This window comes from Borostomias antarcticus, assembly GCF_949987555.1.
Source record: "Borostomias antarcticus genome assembly, chromosome: 1".
NCBI classification, from domain to species: Eukaryota; Metazoa; Chordata; class Actinopteri; order Stomiiformes; family Stomiidae; genus Borostomias; species Borostomias antarcticus.
In genome coordinates this window covers 55,364,671-55,384,150 of record NC_140234.1, presented here as the reverse complement: position 1 = coordinate 55,384,150, position 19,480 = coordinate 55,364,671, and the positions used below count along the sequence as shown (strand labels likewise).

The window sequence follows — 19,480 nt, the reverse complement described above, 5'->3', positions numbered from 1 at the left end:
TGATGATACAGCATTCGAGGGCCAAGTTCCGCTCCAGTTCAGACTGTCAGATTGATCACCAGTCAGCCGCCCGCGTCCGTAACTGGCTGCAAAGCCAATATTGCAGCCATGTACCTGGTAACCAAGCTTTTCTAGGACTGCAAAACACCATGTAGACAGTATTGTCATAAGACATTACTATTTTATTGACAAATAATTATACAGTTTAACATGCACAATGAAAAGTTCTGAGAGAACCGTGGAACATAAAACATATAACTACTCTTATATTGCAGAAGAAAAAGAATATAATAATTCACTGAAATATAATCGCTTTACTTTAAATATTGTAGGCAACAATATTTGACATCCCCCATGCTGTAGCCGAATAACAAACTCAGCAGTACAATTGTAATTCAACACAACAAAAACATGGTTACAAAAATATCAGAAAATACTTTGCTTAAAAAGTGCTTCAGTGTTAAAATTACAAAAACATTCAACCATGAGCTGCAACAAAATTCTTTATCCATGACTATCAATAGGCAATTGGAGCAAGTGCTGTGAAATACAAGGACATATAATAGACATTTTTCACTGCTTTGTTTTTGATATATTGCACAGATATGTTGAGGAACAATACATTTTCAGCCCTCTTTGAGATATGGTAACTTGTAGGAAGTCTCATACAATATTGTGAAAAAAGTAGATATATTTAGTTAACATTTACTGTACAGTGACTTCCTAGTCAGTGACATCATGATATGGTGGTGAGTAAAACTGCATAGAAATCAGTCGGCTAAATAGGCTAAGAATACAGTGTGCCTAGTGACGTGCTCATAGATCAGGGTGTTTTTAACCACAAACATTTGAATGGTTTTCAAGGTGCATTCAATCGAGTTTCATACGTCCAGAGACAGTGTTTTCCTGAGCCTGCAGGAAAACGTGCTCTCAGTTAAACCATTCGAACAAAGCAACCCAATCAGGAAAAATGAACTGTGAACCACAACCCCAAAATAGTCCCAGGTATACCGTGAAAGAAATATACACTATATCGTGGAAGCCTCAAGTATATAAATTGGTCATGGAATTTCACTTAGTTGATAATGTACGGCACAAAAACAAATAGACAAAGAAAACAACAATATACTTGGTCAGTCACCCTGATGTTCCTGATGTTCCTGGCCATACATCAGTGAACTGGCCATTGCTGAAATGCTCTGTTACACAGCAGTTCTACGAGATACGGTGACTGGACTAGGAGAAGACCACCATCATCTAAAACATCCTTTTTAGGTTCTGCAGGCTCACAGGTCAGGGTTCCCCTGGATGAGAAGAAGACCTCCCCCACAGTCCAGATAGAACATCCTTTTTAGGTTCTGCAGGCTCACAGGTCAGGGTTCCCCTGGATGAGAAGAAGACCTCCCCCACAGTCCAGATAGAACATCCTTTTTGAGGTTCTGCAGGCTTACTGGTCAAGGGGGCTGGTCCTGAACTATTAGGACTGATCCATCCCCAGCTCTCCACACACCACCAGAGTCTGTCACCTCAGGCTAGAAATGTTCAGACACACAACAGACTTGTCTGGTCTCCCCCTGATTCCCTAGGCCAGGGATTGTGGTTGGAAGCTGCCGTAGAGCATGGTGCAGTACAGTGTGGTGCAGTGCTGTCTCGGTGTGTGTGTGTGTGTGTGAGTCTTGTGTCACTTGCGGCGACTGAAGATGCTCTTCTTGCTGGAGCTCTTATCGGCGGTGCTGAGGCCGATAAGAAGCCTGGCCTTCTCATCTTCTTCCTGCTGCTGCATGAAGCTGTCGGACTTCCCCTCAGATGCCTTACCACGAGCCTCGCCGCCCGACGCAGGCTTCAGACGCAGCTTCTCCTTGATCATCTTCATGGTGGGGGGGAGAGGTACAAAGGTTTAGAAACATGACATGTACGTGTCACTTCAGAACACACAAATAGAAACTCCAATATACGCTGGCTATTGACTGTGACAGCTGAGGCAAAGATGGCTTTGAGCAAGGATCGACATTTTCGTGGCCTTGAACTTAATAACCGGATGTTATTTTGACAAGCGTGGTCTGGTGCTACAGTATAATGCAGCTCATGGTTTTGCCAATCCTGGCTGTGTGAGAGGGTTTCTGAGGCTTGTACCTGTGCCACCAGATTTTTTCGACTGTCCCTCTTCACAGCCATGGCAAAGTCCAGCCAGGTCCACGTGTTGTTGTGGTACTCCAGACATGGCAGGACAAGGTTCAGGTCCTTCCAGTCCACACTGCTCTTTTCACCCTAAGAAGGTACGCGTACGCGTGCGTGCGCGCGCACACACACACACACACACACACACACACACACACACACACACACACACACACACACACACACACACACACACACACACACACACACACACACACACACACACACACACACACACACACACACACACACACACACACATACACATACAAAATACTTATTTGCTGATGACATCAAAATGGGATTCAGTAATGGTGAATATTTTGTGCCTGTGCGCTTACTGAGGAGTAAATAAACCTGCAGTGCAAGGTTATTATAGTTAACGAAAACTAATGAAAAAAACAAAACTAGGTGTGAAAAAACATTTGGTTAACTGAGATAAAAACAAAAAAAAATAGGCTTTGCAAAAAAAACATTTAAGTCTCTTTCATCTCATATATAACTAAGCCTAGTATTTTGGGTAGTTATTAAATCTATTCTCCTTTTTTTGCTATGCCCCTGCGAAGAAGTAACCTTATGTGCACCAGATGGTTTGTTTCACACGGAGCGAAACAGCGTGAGCTTGCGAGATCAGGATAGTCTCACGAGGCTAGCGCAGAAGAAAAAAACCTAAAACTAATACTGAAACTAATAAAAGCTACACTAAGACCAAGTGTTTTCAAACAATAAAAACGAAACAAGCAAACCCGGTTTAAAAACCAATTACAACTAAACTGAAAGCAAAAAGTTAAAAGGATATGAAAATAAAAACTAATAAAAAAAAAGCACAACTATTATAACCTTGCTGCAGTGGTACATTCTGTTTAGTTCCCACTGATATTGTACTGCTGACAGGCAGTATCATAACATGATGACATGGTGTCTGTTCAATAGGATGAAACAGAGACAACAAAATTCCAGATGTGAAGGTATTTTAGAATCACAGGCCTGATAAACAGCACGTGAGGGACCTGGTTTGTGGCCACATCACCTTTCCCTGTGTAGTTCACAGGGCTCAAAATCAACCTGTTTACTTGGTAGCACTAGTGCTTCAAAAATGTAGGAACACCAGCAAAATGTAGAAGCACCCAGCGAAATGTAAGGAGCACCAACAATAGGCCAATTTGTAATAGATTTGTTGTATTATAGCTAGGCATGAAATTTTGGCGGTATGATAACTAAAATGTCTTATATATACAGTATATAAACTTTTGAAAACCATTCACAAATTGTAAGCCATTTTATTTTTAAATAACAGCCTAGAACATTTGTGAGGGCATATCAAGGCACTCTGACTATAACATAGGTTGTCAGGACAAACATGTAGGCTACTGTAGACTAGTGGTTTTAGGTCAATGAATGGAGAAGGGCTCCACACTCCCATAGAGAAAGCATTATCTGTGGTTGATAACTCCAGCTTGATAACTTGAGTCCATGTTAGGCACCTCTGTGAAGTCGAGAGCTTTTTCCCAGTTCAAACCCTGTGTTTCTGCGACGCTCCTAAGGCGGGATATGGCTGTTTAGGCGTTTAAGTCATGGGAGGAACAGTTTCCTTTTCACCGCTATTGTGAACGAGACTAGCGAATACAGAGAAAGGGACGTCCGAATGGAAAAAAGGTTGCACCAGAATAATTATGTGCACTCGCCCTAACGCTCGCTATTATATTTTGAGGTCGCACAGATTATAGATAAGGAGTCTCTTGCACACCTGGATATAGTCTCAGAGACAGGAGCGTAGGGGGAGTACAATGAACGATTCGAGGTTGCACTGATTACATTTCAGGAGCATATGCGACCAAAACGGTCGCAATTTCGAGCCCTGGTTCAGTAATGAACAGCACTGGCTGGAGGTGTCTATGCAGTAAACAGTAGGCACCACCCACCTTGTAGCTGACACAGAGAGGGACCTGAGGAATCTTGATGTAAATAAAGGAGTTATTCATGGCTGCTCTCTCCTTCATCTTGTCTATGTCATCGACAGGATGCTGGGGGAGAAAAATGAGACAAATTAGCCATACTAAACCATATACTGTACAGAGAATATAGAAGACGTTTGGTATCACATCTGAACTCAAAAAGACTTTTAGTATTTTCAAAATTCACATTTTGTGAGGATTGGAGGATCAAGCAACGATACTTTCCTGTTTACAGTGTTACTGATCAGTGTTACTGATCTTTCCTGAGAGCTTATTCATACACACATAATACCTCTGGGGGCTTTCGGAATGACCTCCTGACCCCTGCGGTGCGGTTCAACCCCTGGGTGACCCCTTTGCTGGGGCCCAGGGCCCCTATGGTGTCCTCGGAAAGCTGGCGAGGCTTGACGACAGGGATACCTGGGACACATCACAACATCAGCACTGTGCCCTCTGGATGACTCTCCACATCAGATTATACACCCTATACTCCCTCTGCAACCCACTAGAGAACTGACACTATCTCACACACACACACACACACACACACACACACACAGAGGTGCATACAGTACGCTACTGAAGGTCATGCTGGAGTCAACACAGGCTTATAATAGCCACCAGGGGCAACTAGCAATCCAATACCACACGAGGGACAGGCAAAGACAACGGAAGCTGTTATTGATTGGCTAGCTGAGAGGTATGGATTTCCAGATCCTGCATCCAGGTAGAGAAGAAGGAGTAGGGGGGCAACTCCACCATACATTGAAGCAAGTCATACACACAGTACAGCTGGAGGTCAATAACTGGAGTGGGCACAACGTACCAGTAGTGACCAAGCGGAACTTGTCCTCCTCATCAGCAACTTCCTCCTCCTCGACATTCCTTCCCGGAAAGAAAAATCCCATCATCCTTTTGAAGAACTGGTACATGAGCTGGATGGTGAGAGGCACCACGTTCACCTGAGGAGAGAGATGCCAGCTGTAAAAAAAAAAAAAAACACGGCCCAACTGCAGATGCACCTCATGGTTCCCCGTTGAAATGTCGGAAGGGGTCAAATGCTCACCTCAAAGTGCTCCTTGACCGAGATGCCTCCCACCGGGGGCCGCACCTTGCTGAAGATGCGCAGGGCGAACTGGCGCCCGGACTGACAGGTGCTCTGAGGCCGCAGCACCACCTGGGAGAGAAAGAGGGGGTGTCCATTCGAACTCTAAACAACAACGTGGCAGAATCAAACTCGTCTCACGATATTAGTCAAGATCACGACGTGCAAGATCTTCGAAACGGATGTTTTGGGGTTTTATTCGGACTCATGGAACTCTCTGCAAAATGGTGTCACGGTTGATGCGAGATTTGTCAACTCAGCGTGCAAGATGAGTGAGAAGATATATCGATCAATCCATTCAAGGATGGATCTACCCCCTGTACACTGGGAGGGGGGGGGTGTTCGAAAAACCAACACAATGACGTCAAACAGGAAACAGCACCGTATTCACACAATGGTACGAACACACGCAATGAAATGGAGGAGGCAGGGGCAAAGGTGGACATTCCAGAGGCCGACAGCAAACATGCGAGCCCCATGGTCCTGAGTGGAGAGGTGCGATGGCGTCAACACTGACGGCGACGCCCAGTTACTGTACCGGCACCATACGTACCCTCACATGCTGCACAGGAGGAAACCAGCAGAGAGACTTAGAAACACATGCGGGCGCAGCCTAGTGGCCTCGGTGTGAACGGCAGGTCAACTAACGTCCTCGAGCGGGCGGGTCCGGGGTTACCTTGTAGGCTGCGTTGGGCAGCAGGTTGTTCATGGTGAACCAGCCCAGCTCCAGGAGATGCTCTGCCGTGTCGTCCGACTTGTTCAGCTGGCGGGAGGGGGGGGGGTTCAACACACGATCAGCGTCTGAAGCAGGGTTGCCACTATCCCATCACAGATAGTTCTAGTGCATCTGCCCTGAGGCTGAGTAACCAGTGTCATATAGCAGTAAGCCCCCGGTGATAATACAATTGAAAACGACAAAATTTTGTTGAAGGAAGTTGGGGAAAAAACGGGCGGATATCCCGTCAAAATTCCGTAGAGAGTAGTAGACAGTCTGGACCGGAAGTTAAGAACTTCCTTTTACAAATTCTAAGCGGCTGAAGTCCAGACTCTCTCCTCCGTAGAGAGTCTGGCTCCGAGACTAGTGCCCACCTTGCTGTACATGAACCTCTGCAGCTCCAGCTCGGCGATGCCCAGCTGGCCGTCCTCCTCGGTGAGGCACCAGCGCGCCTGGGCGAAGCAGATCTCCGTCCTCCGGACCACGCTCACGTCCTCGGGGGGCTTCCGCAGCTCCAGTTTGTTGGCCCTCTGCAGCTGGAAGTCTTTAAAACACCTGCGCGCATGCAAGCACGCACACACACACAGACCCACAGACCCCCCGCCACGCACACGCACGCACAGGAGGAGTGGAAAGAAATGGAGTTTGTGAAATTACATTTTTACTTCCCTTCGTGGGCATTGAGAAAATGTGGCGCGTGATGACGTTCAGCTCAACCTGATGAGGATGTTGAGCTCCTCGCTCTTCATCTGCATGTCCGTCTTCTCCTGGTTGAGCTGGTTCTGCAGCTTGACGTTGATGTCCGACAGCTCGTCTTCTCTCAGTTCCTCCTGGGCCTGGTCGGCACACAGAGCAGACACACAACGCATGTCTGAGCAGCATGGATATGGGCAGGGGTGAAAATTAACATTATGGCTCACAGTGAGTCACCTGCCAAGGGGACTGTAGATGAAAAAATCTACCGGCCAAGTATATATATTTTTTTCAGATAGCCTTCCGAAATCTAGTCGCCAATTGGAAATTTGACCTGCATTTGGCCGGTGGCAGGTGTTCATTTTCAGCCCTGGATATGGGCTTACTAAAGTATGAAAGAAGTACTATTGCCTATTGCACTTTTGTACTGTGTCAAAATTGATCGAAGAATAGATGATCTTACTGAGGCAATATATTGAGATGGACACTGGCCTAGATACTGAGCCGAAACGGCATATGGAATCTCCACGGATACCGAGCCTGACCCTGATGTTGGAGTAGATCTGCTTCTCCAGGTGTCGGATCTGGGCCACGTGCTGCCGGACGGCCTCCTGGAGGTGCAGGATGCTGCTGCGCTGCTCCTCGGGGTTGCTGGAGATCTCCAGCTGGAAGCGGACGCGCTGCTTCTTCTCGCTGTGCTCCTGCGCACACGGCAAAAGACCGGGTGAGGGTCGCCCCCGCGGGCCCGCGTTTCAAAACGGCCAATCGGGAGGCTTAATTGCGGGGGGAGGCGGGAGTTGCGCCTCGGGTACCTTGCGTTTGGGCTCCACGTGTAGCAGCAGGTTGTTGACGATGTCCAGGATCATGGCGTACTGCACGGGGTTGGTGGAGATCTCCAGGTCGTGGTGAATGAGGGTGAAGGTGTCCACAGCCCCTAGAATGGCAACAGGGGAGCAAAGCGTATAAGGCCTCGCGTTTACCGGCCGAACGCCGTTAAGAGCGTGAGCATCTGAGTGACGTGGTTGTAGATGTCGTCTTTGAGCGCGCTGGGGGGGAGGGGGGGGGGGGGGGGGTCTCACCGGCCTGTTTCTTCAGCAGATCTTCTTTCTCATGGCTGCCCCGCAGCTCCGGGGGTTTGATCTGAGTGGCCAGATCCGGGTCGATGTCGTGGCTGTAGCCGATGTAGTACATGCGACAGCTGCAGCGAGAGATGATGCGCTGCACCTGCTGTGTGTCGTTCACCTGGGCCGGCAGGTTCCAGTCTGGTGGACAGACAGACAGAGGCGCACGGTTGAGTTCTGAGAGTAGTGCGTGAGTGTGTGTGCGTGTCGTCGTCATCAATCATACTCGTCTTGAGTGATCGCCGGTGATGGGGTGTGTGTGTGTGTGTGTGTAGCAGTACCTGTGGTGGTGCTGACCATGCCTCCCACAGCCTGGCCACTCTCCATCAGCTCCAGCACAGAGTCCAGGTTTCGCTCCCGGTGCTCCTCGATGTTTTTCACCTGTGTCACAACACACACACAACACACACAACACACACACAACACACACAACACACACACAACCGGGACAAACACAGTCAATAACAGCTAACCTGTGGCCCTGGGTTTTGGCCAGGGGGGTCATCGAAACCGCAACAGCATTCGGCGTCTGTGGAGCTTCATGGCGGTCGGGAGACCGTGAGGTGATGCCCACCTCCAGCCACAGCTGCCAGTCCTCCTGCTCCGAGGGGTTGGGCTCCATGGTGGCGAAGTACTGCATGCCGTCCAGCAGGCACGTCCAGGTGGTCTTCTGCTTGAGCGTGTCGTTGTACCAGGCGGGGTCGTGCTCGCACTGCAGCAGCTGGGCCTTGGCCGCCGACACCAGCACGCAGCCGGCGGTCTCCGTGCCACGCAGCATCATCTGCACGTCGTAGAGAGAGCATGAGGAGGAGAGGGTCACGACACTGGACACGGGCGCCTGGAGCGCGAAGATAAAAGCCGTTCTTTACCTCGAACCGGAAAGTCTGTGGGGATTTAGGTTTTTAGAAGACTGTCCGAGAACAAAACGGGACAGTTGTAATTAATTGCGATGATCTTAAGTCATGGATCTTGAGAAAGGCGAAAGGTTTGAATGTTCGGCTTGGGCGCCGGTACCTGACAGTTGACCAGCTCGATGAACCAGTTGCGGTTGTAGACGTCGTCGGTCTGGCAGGCGGCGATGCCGCACAGCTGGTCGCTCACGCCCGAGTCCTCCTCGGAGAACACCACGAACTTGTCCGTCTCCTCGATCAGCTTCTGGAGCATGGTGGTCCCTGCCAGACAGAGGAAGAAGGGAGTAAACAAAAGAGAAGCCCGAGCCACGTCCTTTGGAGAGACTCGGCTCTTCCTCCTCCTCCTACTCCTCACCTTCATTCTGGCTCTTCTCGGCGCGGCTGGTGCTGGGCATGGCTGGGGCAGAGGGGGCGGTGGTGGGGGAGTAGCTGGAGAGGGTGCGTTTGAGCTTCTTGGCCTGCAACTGCGTGTCGATCCTCATGCCCTTCAGGGCCTCGGTGGAGAGGTTCCTCTTCAGCACGGCGGCCTTCTTGTAGCCGTCGTACAGGCCGAAGGCTATGTTCCTGTTCGTGGTGGTCCACGAGGCCCGCAGGTCCACCAGGCACAGCTTGTGGGTGTAAGAGGCGTTGCACTCGTCCTTGGGGTTTACCTCCTGTCGAAAAAACAATTCAAGCGCCACTCATCCCCGGGAAAGCCTCTTAAAAACCTCCAGATGCAGTGCTTGAGACGTAAGACGTAAACACCGTGTCCAGGTGGTCTTACCTCCTCCATGCGGTTGCTCTGGCGCTGGTAGCTGAGGGAGGACAGGCTGAACAGGTGGGTCTTCTTCACCTGGGCGTTGATCTGGTGGTCGGCCGTCTCGTCCCAGGTGGAGGCCATGAGGTGCACCGTCATCTCCGTGAGCTCGCTCACCATCTGGGTCAGGTTCCACTCCGAGATCAGCCTCCTCATCACGGTGCCAGCTGGGGAACACAGGCAGGCAGGGTCGGTTCACATACCGCCGTCTAAGACGGTCGCAGCCTCTCCCTGGTGTGTATAAAAAGCGTTTGGCGTTTGGGGAGCGGCGCTTTACCCTGCGGGATGAGCCTCTGCGTTCCTCTGGTGAAGACGTGGCCTCGGCTGCACTCCACCTGGACGCCTCTCTGCTGGGCGAACGAGGCCCAGTAATGCACCTGCAGAGCGGAAAGCACACCCGCGGTCACATGGGTGAAATTCCCAATAACAGTAGTCTCGTCATGGGAGATGTATAAAAGTAAGACTCATTAGAAAGTATGGATACTGTAGATCTCCAGGACAGAGGGAGAGTATGGATACTGTAGATCTCCCGGACAGAGGGAGAGTATGGATACTGTAGATCTCCCGGACAGAGGGAGAGTATGGATACTGTAGATCTCCCGGACAGAGGGAGAGTATGGATACTGTAGATCTCCCGGACAGAGGGACAGTATGGATACTGTAGATCTCCAGGACAGAGGGAGAGTATGGATACTGTAGATCTCCCGGACAGAGGGACAGTATGGATACTGTCGGACAGCCACAGCTCTTCATAGATGAGGGTGCAAACTGACTCACTTGTAGCTCTGGGAAGGCGGCGGTGTAGGACATCTGTTTGCAGTGCTGACCCAGCTTCTTGCGGACGGGTCTGAGGCTGTGGAAGAGCTCGCCCCTGCAGATGGGCCGCGACACACCGGTCCAAGTGGCCCAGAAGTTCTGCATCCAGCGCAGCGTACTACTATAGAGCAGGATCCTGGGCTGGCATGGCTCTGAGACGGGGAGACACAGACAATACGTTTTTACTAGTTCTAGTTCACAATGGATTTTCACAATGCATTTTCAGTTTTTCTGTCTATACACAAACCCTTTAGAACGCATGTCTGGCTGATCACAGCTGATGTTAGCGGAGCCACGCCAGAAGCAGTCCTATCAGTGGGCTAACAGACAGCCCCCCCCCACCCCCACCTGTGCCGCAGTGCTGGTTGAGGTCCATGGTGATGGAGAGGTTGAGGTTCTCGGAGCGGAAGGCTCTGTAGGAGTCGTGAGGTTGCCCCGAGGTCACGTCCGAGACGTTCTCCACACAGCAGAGCGTCACAGCGTGGTGGTCGTGGGGGTTGCCGTGACACAACCACTGGAGGTCAAGGGTCATGCACAGGTTGGGCAGGTGCAGGAAACAGATGTCGTCATACCTGAGGGGGACAAAATATAATAATAAAAACCACCCACAAACATTCAGAAACATACAAAACATTCAAACTCCGAAACTTGCATAGACAGCTGGTTTCACTTTGGAAGCCATTTAGAAAACCAGATATTAGTGCTCCGCTTTACTTGGAGGCTGTCCTGACGTTGACGTCCATGTCTCCTTTAAAGACAAACTGCCCAGGGTTCCAGTCATAGTTGAGTTTGCTCCATTCCCAGTGCATGTTCTCTGTAGTGTTATAGGGGTCCTGCAAAGAAGAGAAAAGGTTGTTACAAAAACACCTATTACAGTAATATCTAAAGAATCCTATAAAACATGTATGAGAAGAGTTGGGTGGAAGTATCTGACCTCAGTGGCCAGCTGGTGCAGATTGGCCTGCTCTATGTCCATGACCCAGCGTCCATGCATCAGCAGCCGGCTCTTGTCCCACCAGGCCAGAGGAGGGGAGGGGTCAACTGTGGGCTTGGTCAGCAGGTCAACCACTTGGCCAATCAGCGTCCAGGCAGGGTCCCAACAAGGCCCCCATACAATAGTGTACAGGGATATGTTGGCTGTGTAGAGAGAAGTGGGGAAAATCGGTGGACACAGGACAAGAAATATTAGTACAGCTTCCTGTGAATGTTGACAGATGAAATCGTTAAACCGTTAATAAAACAACAAGAAGGAAAATGTATTAGGGCCATGACTCACAGTGGAAATCGTAGTAGAACTTGAGTGGAGGCATGTTCCTGTGCACGGTGACATCCCCCCAGGGCTGGCCCAACGGGACCACCTGTTTGCGGCGACCCCTGGCCTGTCCGTCCTGCTCCGTACCAATCAGACGCCCCGACAGCTCCCAGTCCCGGATCTCAAACAGGTAGCGGGGATAGTCCCGGATCCTCACTGGTCCAGGAGAGAGAGGGGAGAAATCCGTCATCATGTGAATTAGGGCTGTAGGATTGTATCGATACAACGATGCATCGCGGTACGTAGTCTCGCGATACTGTATCGATCTTTCAGCCCGGAGTATCGATACAGCCGGGCGCTGTAAAATTAAAAAAAAAAAAAAAAAAATTTTTTTTTTTGATTTACATTTTTAAATCCAGTTTAAAAAGCATATTCTACAATATTAAGTTAAAAAAGCATACATATAAATCATTTTGAAAAACCATAAATACTACAATGTTGACAGTTTAAAAAGCATGGATATCAAATGTAAAATATTTATTAGCTAGCTCTCTGTCCAGTCATTGAGTTTGAGTTATCTATATAGTGCATTTGAGCCATTCAGTTTTCAGTCTTGAACACTTAAAATCTTTCAGTAAATGATGTGTGTATCGCAATACGTATCGTATCGTATTGTATCGTGACCTCTGTATCGTGATACGTATCGAATCGTGACCTGTGTATCGTGATGCGTATCGTATCGCGAAATCCAAGATGATATACAGCCCTAATGTGAATACGTGACTAACTGCTCTAAACGAAACTGGTCCGATGTCTGCGTCACTCACCCAGGTAGGCGGTGAGTTTGAACTTGATGACTCTACACCACTGGACCACCAGGGCGAGCCCGTCTCTGGGGAAGGGACTGACGCCGTCGACGTCGCGGAGCTGCTCTCTGACCCGGTCGGGCCCGTGGAGAGACTGGTCCGCCAGCGCCACCAGCTCCAGGTCCGACACCGTCCAAGTCAGCAGCGACTTCCTCATGGGCGTGTTGGCGTAGAGGCGGCGCGAGCGCTGGATGTAGATCTCGATGTGCTTCCTCTCCAGCGACGTGTACAGCTCCTCGATCTTCCTGGCGGGCAGCAGCTCGCCGTGCTGCTTCCTCAGGTCCGCCACCTTCTTGTCCAGCAGCTGAAGCCGCTTGGCGCTCTCCTTGTTCTCGTCCTTCATCAGCTCGTAGTTGTCCCGCAGCTTGATCTCGAAGACGTCGTCCAGGAAGACGAAGGAGAACTGGCTGATCCGGACGACCAGGTCCGGGGGGAGGGGCTGGGGGGCCGCTGACAGGCCCGGCGTGTGGTGCAGGGTCTTCAGCCACTTCTGCACGCTGATGGCCTCGTCGAAGGTGCTGGAGAAGTTGTACTGGTGGGGGAACTCCACGGCCAGGCTGGGGCAGGTGAAGACCCAGGTGCGGTTCTGCGGCGTCGCGAGGAAGGGGAACTGGTCTCGGTGCTGCCGCATCTCCTTCAGCTCGGGGTGCGTCTGGACGTCCAGGCCCTTGAAGGAGAAGATGTCGTTCCCGTCGAAGTTGAGCAGCAGGTCGGGCGAGCGCAGGTGCATGGAGCCGGCGTGCGCGGAGACGGCGAGGGCTTCCGTGTGCCACAGGATGTAGTTCTGGTTGGTCACGTGCGCCTGGAGGCGGGTACGTCCTAGCTCCACGCGCACGCGCAGGCCTTCGCCCCGGCATGGGGCGGTATGACTCTCCGGTGGATCTCCCACATCCTCCTCTGCTTGCTGCACACCCAGAGAGCCACACAGCATTGTCCAGCAACCCTGGCTCTCTGTCGCGTGGTGGTAGAGAAACATGTGGTCTGACGGTGTCCACTGTACCGTCAGCTCCTCTTCACACCTGACCTGCAGAGGGACAGACAAACCACGAGTCTCAACCTGCGTGGATCTGCACGGATCTGGATAGAAGCGTCGTGATAGGATAGAGGTTAGGGGGCGCGGCGCTTACCTCCAGCGTCCGGGTGGTGACGTGGTAGCAGAGGACCAGGGTGGTGAGTTCGAGGACGGGGCTGGGGGTCTGGCCAGCGGGACAGCAGGACTCCATGGTCTCTGTGAGAGCCTTGACCACAGACAGACACACTCCCCGGACGGACACACTGGAGCTCTCCCCCGAGCCCAGGGCTTCCACTGCGTCCACTCGCAAAGACACTGCGCCTGCAGGATTGTACGCACACAAACAACACGGCCGTTAACCACCGTGACCTGAAAAACCGAGACACGCATTGAACCGTGGGCTAACTGTACCGTTGCATCCCTAATGATCGTAGGACCAGCCGGAGAGTGAGATCTAACGCAATGACTCTCTCCATTAGACCTACCCGCCACGTTGGAGAGCGTGAACACGTTGACGTCCTCCAGACTACACTCCAGTTTGAAGATCAGGGGTATGTGGGCGGGGGAGATGGGGGAGGCGGCCCCGTCAGCCTGGGCCGACGCCGGCACCACATCGGGAGGCTCGGCCGCCTTCAGCCTCCTGTTGCCGGGCAGGTTACAGAGAGACAGCAGGCGGGACAGACACGAAGCGCAGGTCTCCGACACCTCCACCTGCAGGCCTTTCAGAGTGGACTCCACCATCAGGCTGCGAGTGTGGCTGCTCGACTCCTGCTGGGGCTTGCTGAAGGTCCCCTGTAGAGATGGTGGAGAGAAAAGAAGCGCGTCGTCGCTCTAATGGTAGACAACGGGAAAAAAACGATCATATCTGGCAATGCTCATGGCGTTGATGTGACGCAGTCGGAGGAAATACGGTCTGGTGTAATGTCTTTAAGATGGCTGTCGTGGCGACAGGAGGCGAGACTGGGGTTCTCTCTACCTGCATGGTGAGGCAGTCCAGGATGAGTGCCTCGCCCCACACGTGTTTGCCAGGGGGGTGGGGGGCCTGCTGGATGTGGGAGCCTTGGCCCACCCTCCACCAGAAGTGGTCCAGGGACAGGGAGCCACGCTGGTGCACACCCTGGCTCTGCAGGCTCTCCGCATCGGTCTGGATGTCCAGGAGATGCTGCAGCTCTGAGGAGACACAGCAGAGCCAGCCATGGCAACAGTCCGGGATTTAACAGTAGCTTTACTATCATTACTGCGAAGGTCACTGCGCTACAATTTGAGTAAGCACATATGAAGGAATGGTAGTTAATGTATAACGAATGACAAAAGCTCACTGTCCTTTGGGAAAGCACTTATCTAATCTAGCTGGGCTTGGTTTGTTTGGAAAGGTTGATTCAACAGTCAACATACCAGGTACTGTGACAGTTTAAGGAATGCTCTTTGACATTTTTCTAAAGTTTCAAGCAAATAGACCACACACTTTGTATTATATCGGACAGTTTCTTAAGCCTGTTTTTACCTTGTTTTGTGTGTGCGTGTGTGTGTGTGTGTTTGTTTGTACGTGTGTGTGTGTGTGTACTGTGTATACAATCAGCAGTACCTGAACTAGCTGAGATGAAGCCCAGGGCGAAGGGTGGCGTGTCGCCCAGCTGAACAGACACGTTGACATTGGACACAGAGGAGCTGATCATCACTGGGGCTTCTAGGTGGGGGAAACGCCTGTGGGGGAGGAGGGTATGCAAATACTCCACAGGACTAACACACCACCATACAAATCACAATGCACACGCACACATGGGTGAGGACAGGATGCCATGGGTTAGTAGGTTAATATTGCAGGTTACAAACCACCTACAAATAGTTTTTAGTTTCAGTTATTCAATCCCAGTTTCAGACAATCAAATCTGTGTACAGTAACTCTCTCTAATAAGGTTTGTCAGGCAAAAATGTTCCATACTTCTTTCTATGAGCTGGTTTCCTGTAAAGGAGCTGTTCCCATGGAAACAGGTCCAGCCAATGGGAAAACTCCTGATGACGGTAGTGGATGATGCAGGTGTTGACTGTGACTGACCCCGAGATGTCCACCGATGTCACCTGGAGACAACAAGATCAAACTCGTTGCAGCCTGGGCTTACATATGTCAATATTGAAGGACTTTAATTCGATGTAACCATCAAAACTAGTGAGTGTCAGTCACCTGCAGGACAGTCTTTAGTGTGTTGAGGCAAATAATTCTTTGTCTGCTCTGTGAAAGCAGAAGTCCATCTGTTGAACAAATAAAGGGGTAGTTGTCATTTTGAGCACTCAGCCGTCATTAGATTCTCTCTCTCTCCCACCACCCCTGACTAGTGCAAAGCCCTTGTCTCCTCTCACCCTCCAGGAGGAGCTCCAGGCTGCTCTGGGGGAAGCTCAGCTCAGGGCTGAAGCTCCTGAGGGGCAGCTTTTCATCCTCGCGTCCATAGCCCATTTTCAGGCATTTCAGGGTCCAGTTCAAGTGTCTGAATGATTCAGATAGATAAACAGGAGAAACACAACCTCAGAGGAAATCATATAGCTGCATACACACAGACATGGAAGAACACAAAAAAAAACAGAGATACAGTACATGAAGCTATAATCGATGAATCACCTTTTCTGACTGTGCATTGACAGGGTTATGTTGGTGTTCTCAAACTCCACGTTGACTTTCTGGGGAACCAGCTGATGAACCCGCTCCACTGCCTCCGTCTGGATATACTCATCCTGGTCATATCCTAAAAAAAAAAAAAGAAGACCAGGAATAGGAAGTGAATACGTCCCCAGCGGTTTCTCCGAATCATCTCATCATCAATCTCATAGCTCACCAGCTGAGAGAGCGTTCCTCTGGGGTGACAGAGGCAGCAGGAGCTGGCTAACGAACAGGCCTTCGTGCAGCTCTGCCAACAGGGTCCTCACGCACAGGGACAGCCGACCCGGACGCAGGTCGGGCAGACTCACGTCCCCGGACAGCCCCAGGCTCAGGGACACCTCCGCCAGACACGTGTCCTGCTGGGCACAGCACACGTCAGGCTCAGTGCCCTACGGTGGTGGTTTCCTACAGGAACATTTAACTCGCCTTTACTGAAGCGTTAGGAATTGTTCAGACGGCTTACTCACCAGCCGACTGCTTTTGAGCACTTTGCTGCTTAGCTGCCCCACTGAAAAGTCCCAGGCCAACCTGTAAAAGTTTTCAATAAAGTAGTTTGCATTGTATAATGTAGTGCAAAATAAGAGCAATGACAAGAGTATGGTGGGATCTGCTGTATACGGGTGTCATGAGGGTGTGTATCTACCTTTTGCTCTGGTGGTTGAGCAGCAGGGTGATGCCAGTGATGGTCATGTGCCATAATGACTCGGACAGGGCCAGATTCAGCACCATCACATTGATGGAGTCAATGTGGAAGGAAAGAAGCTGCATGAGAACACAGATAGAAGAGCGCATAAACTGTCAAAACATTTGATCATATAGACCCTTTCAATGGAGGCTTCGGTCACTAGTAAATTTCAGTCACTGTAAATAGTGGCATTACTGTTTTGAATGAACATCCCATGAAATGGTCAATACAATCATCATCAGCATGTCATCATGTGTAACATCCATGAACCTGTAATAAGTGAGCAGCCTGGACAGGTGATAATGTTCCATATAAGAGGAAGAGAGTAGCCTGAACAGGCAATATACTGTATTACTACGGTTTTTCAGGTAAGAGGAAGACAGCAGCTAGGACTGGATAACTGAGATCATGCAAGTTATTTAAAGGACAAATAGCATTGTGAAGTTTAATAATTTTGTTATTGGTGTATTATAGTGCCAAAACAAGTGTACAGAATGTGAATGTTTCCTATAATCAGTGTTGTATAGTGTTAAATTATTATTGGAGTCAGCAATAGCAGTACACATCTTGTTGTGTTTATGTTGTAACCCTCAGAGAACAAATTCTTCTTAGAGTGTATTTATGTGCTGCTCTGTCTATACCTGAGAGAGGAAACGCAAAGCTGCAGGACTGACACGAAGCTTCCCTGACTCTTCTCCATGGCTTTTGCTTTTGGGTGTCTGAAGTCTCAGAGGCTCCTGTAGGTCGAACCTCACTCTGTTCTCACCAACACACAGCGCCAGATACCTCCTACGACACAAACCCACAGCAATCACTTCACAAATGAACATTACACCATTGCCTAGGTGTACCACGTCTGAGGTCATGGGTTCACATTATTAAATAGTTGGAAACTCACGGCAGGTCCTGGTTCAACAGTTTGCTTGATACCCATATTCGGTCAATTTCCTGCAAAGAAAACAAACAAGAAGACATATATGGTTTGAGGTAGATTTTTGATCGGCCTGCAACTATAGCTGACCTAGAACATTAACAATACCAACAACCACCCCACCAAATGAAGAGTCTGAGAAATTGCATTACATAAGCAACGCACATAAATGTCAAGTGAACAAAGCCTCAGAGCTCAACCTACCAGAGTGTGCTGAGGCTGAAACTGGATACTAATTCCTCGTACTGAGAAGAGTCCAACTGATTTAATTTTCAGCTCGGCGTTCAGAGAATTCTGGAAGAATCGCACTGCCAGGCTGCATATTAACCATCTTAAAACAGAAGACAAAACATTCTTAAAGCTAAAAATGGTGGGCTACTATCATGCAGCTATCAGCAGACCTTGTCAAACATAAACATTCATATTTCATTCTTCATGTTAGGTTAGCCCAGTGTATGCCGGAGTCTGTAACTGACAATCTCTCACTTTGCCCTCTTCATAACTGTATTTGTTTGCATGTCCATTACTTTAATCTCAGTAGTAACAAGCTGTCACTTGTGTTTGTGCACAAAGCCACACTATGGTTCCAGCTTGCACTTGCAGCAAGGCAGTCACGACCAGTAAACTCAAACTCAACAACATTTAGGACTTCTCTCTAGGTCGAGTTTTCATACTTGAGTCACATGCATAAAGGGTAATGTCCAAGAAGCAGTCAGGTGGAATGCTGTGTACAAGGTTAGGTATGCTAGGTATGGTATCATTCCATATGAGCTGTCAAGTTTTGTTTCGTGTCTAAAAATGTTGTAAAAAATGTTGTGGCTTCTGTATGTGGGCCTGGTGTGAATGTCACATTTGCATATCATAAACTTACCTGAAAAGTAGAACAGATAGTATCCCAAGCAGGAAAATTGCAAGAAGGACGATCAGCAGGAGAGACATTCTGTCCCAAATGTTGCTCCAGAGTTCACACCCAATCCTTGTTGGTCATGGGGCTGCTTCTTTGCTTTCAGCTAGGGCCCCTGTGGAGTCTGCTGACACCTGTCATTCACATGCCTCTTGCTTTAGTTGATGAGATGAAAAATAGCTCAGTTATGTATAGCTCTAATATGCTATCAAAGATTGAAGTGCATGTCAATAGTCATGCTTGCCTGCCCCGGACCTGGTTGCTAGCTAGTTAACATTCGTTGCTCAAAGCTAGCCAGCAGTACATAGCTAGGTTACAAGACACTAGCTAGATAGCTTTCAAGACACTAGCGTCAGCTAACGTTAGCCAGGATTTTATACGCTCGCTAGCCTACAGTGGTTAAGCTAACGTTAGCTATGTAACACCATAAAAAGCTAGCTTGATAGTAGTCACATATAGCCATCGATTTCCTGTTGGCTAGCCTATCTGATTAGCTAATGTTAGCTAGCAGCAGCTAATAGCAAGTAGCTGGCTCCACGTAGCAGCAGCTCTGCAGCAGCCTGAACTGAAATCAATGGAAAACTGTTTGGATAACGTCAACTAGCTAGCACTAGCCAACTTGGCGTAGAAGACATACATTTTCGAATCCACTTTCAACTCTTAAATGTTGTCTTGATACAGCTCAGAAATATTTGGTCGCCCGATTTGTTAATCAGCGAGTCACAATTCCTCTTCACAGGGTTGTTTTCACTGTAAACACACGATATGGGATATGGGAGGGTATAGTCGCCACGAAAACAACCGACCTTGTGAATCATCTATTGTACTGTTTAGGTACACACGTTTTGTGGCCCGGGAACAGCCGCCGGTTTTAACTAGGTTACTTG

General features: G+C 49.5%; 1 protein-coding gene across 1 annotated transcript; it reads right to left on the bottom strand.

Moving 5' to 3' along the window:
• Nucleotides 1-303: 303 nt before the first annotated feature.
• LOC311316165 (bridge-like lipid transfer protein family member 2) lies at nt 304-19,294 on the bottom strand. Its single transcript, XM_084446963.1, has 40 exons — nt 19,231-19,294; nt 18,561-18,727; nt 17,894-18,020; nt 17,657-17,706; nt 17,400-17,547; nt 16,717-16,835; nt 16,541-16,601; nt 16,249-16,429; nt 16,035-16,158; nt 15,779-15,903; nt 15,603-15,670; nt 15,363-15,499; nt 15,006-15,124; nt 14,397-14,590; nt 13,906-14,212; nt 13,536-13,741; nt 12,370-13,432; nt 11,567-11,758; nt 11,225-11,427; nt 11,005-11,123; nt 10,639-10,862; nt 10,252-10,442; nt 9,752-9,851; nt 9,442-9,641; nt 9,034-9,331; nt 8,782-8,939; nt 8,342-8,548; nt 8,049-8,148; nt 7,726-7,908; nt 7,459-7,580; nt 7,192-7,347; nt 6,671-6,789; nt 6,328-6,508; nt 5,915-6,001; nt 5,200-5,310; nt 4,960-5,095; nt 4,426-4,553; nt 4,101-4,202; nt 2,134-2,268; nt 304-1,867 (listed from the first exon to the last, which is right to left on the bottom strand). Exons 2-40 carry the CDS (start codon nt 18,626-18,628, stop codon nt 1,682-1,684), a joined length of 6,735 nt encoding a protein of 2,244 aa, XP_084303089.1. The 5' UTR covers nt 18,629-18,727; nt 19,231-19,294; the 3' UTR covers nt 304-1,681.
• Between the last annotated feature and the right edge of the window lie 186 nt (nt 19,295-19,480).

Bases quoted from the DNA above. Each gene is read 5' to 3' on its own strand.
- LOC311316165 (XM_084446963.1), bottom strand. From the start codon at position 18,628: ATGTCTCTCCTGCTGATCGTCCTTCTTGCAATTTTCCTGCTTGGGATA. The intron at 10,863-11,004 runs GTAAAGCGGAGC...TGTCCCCCTCAG, and splicing joins AACGTCAGGACAGCCTCCAA to GTATGACGACATCTGTTTCC. The intron at 5,096-5,199 runs GTGAGCATTTGA...CTCTCTCCTCAG, and splicing joins CGGTCAAGGAGCACTTTGAG to GTGAACGTGGTGCCTCTCAC.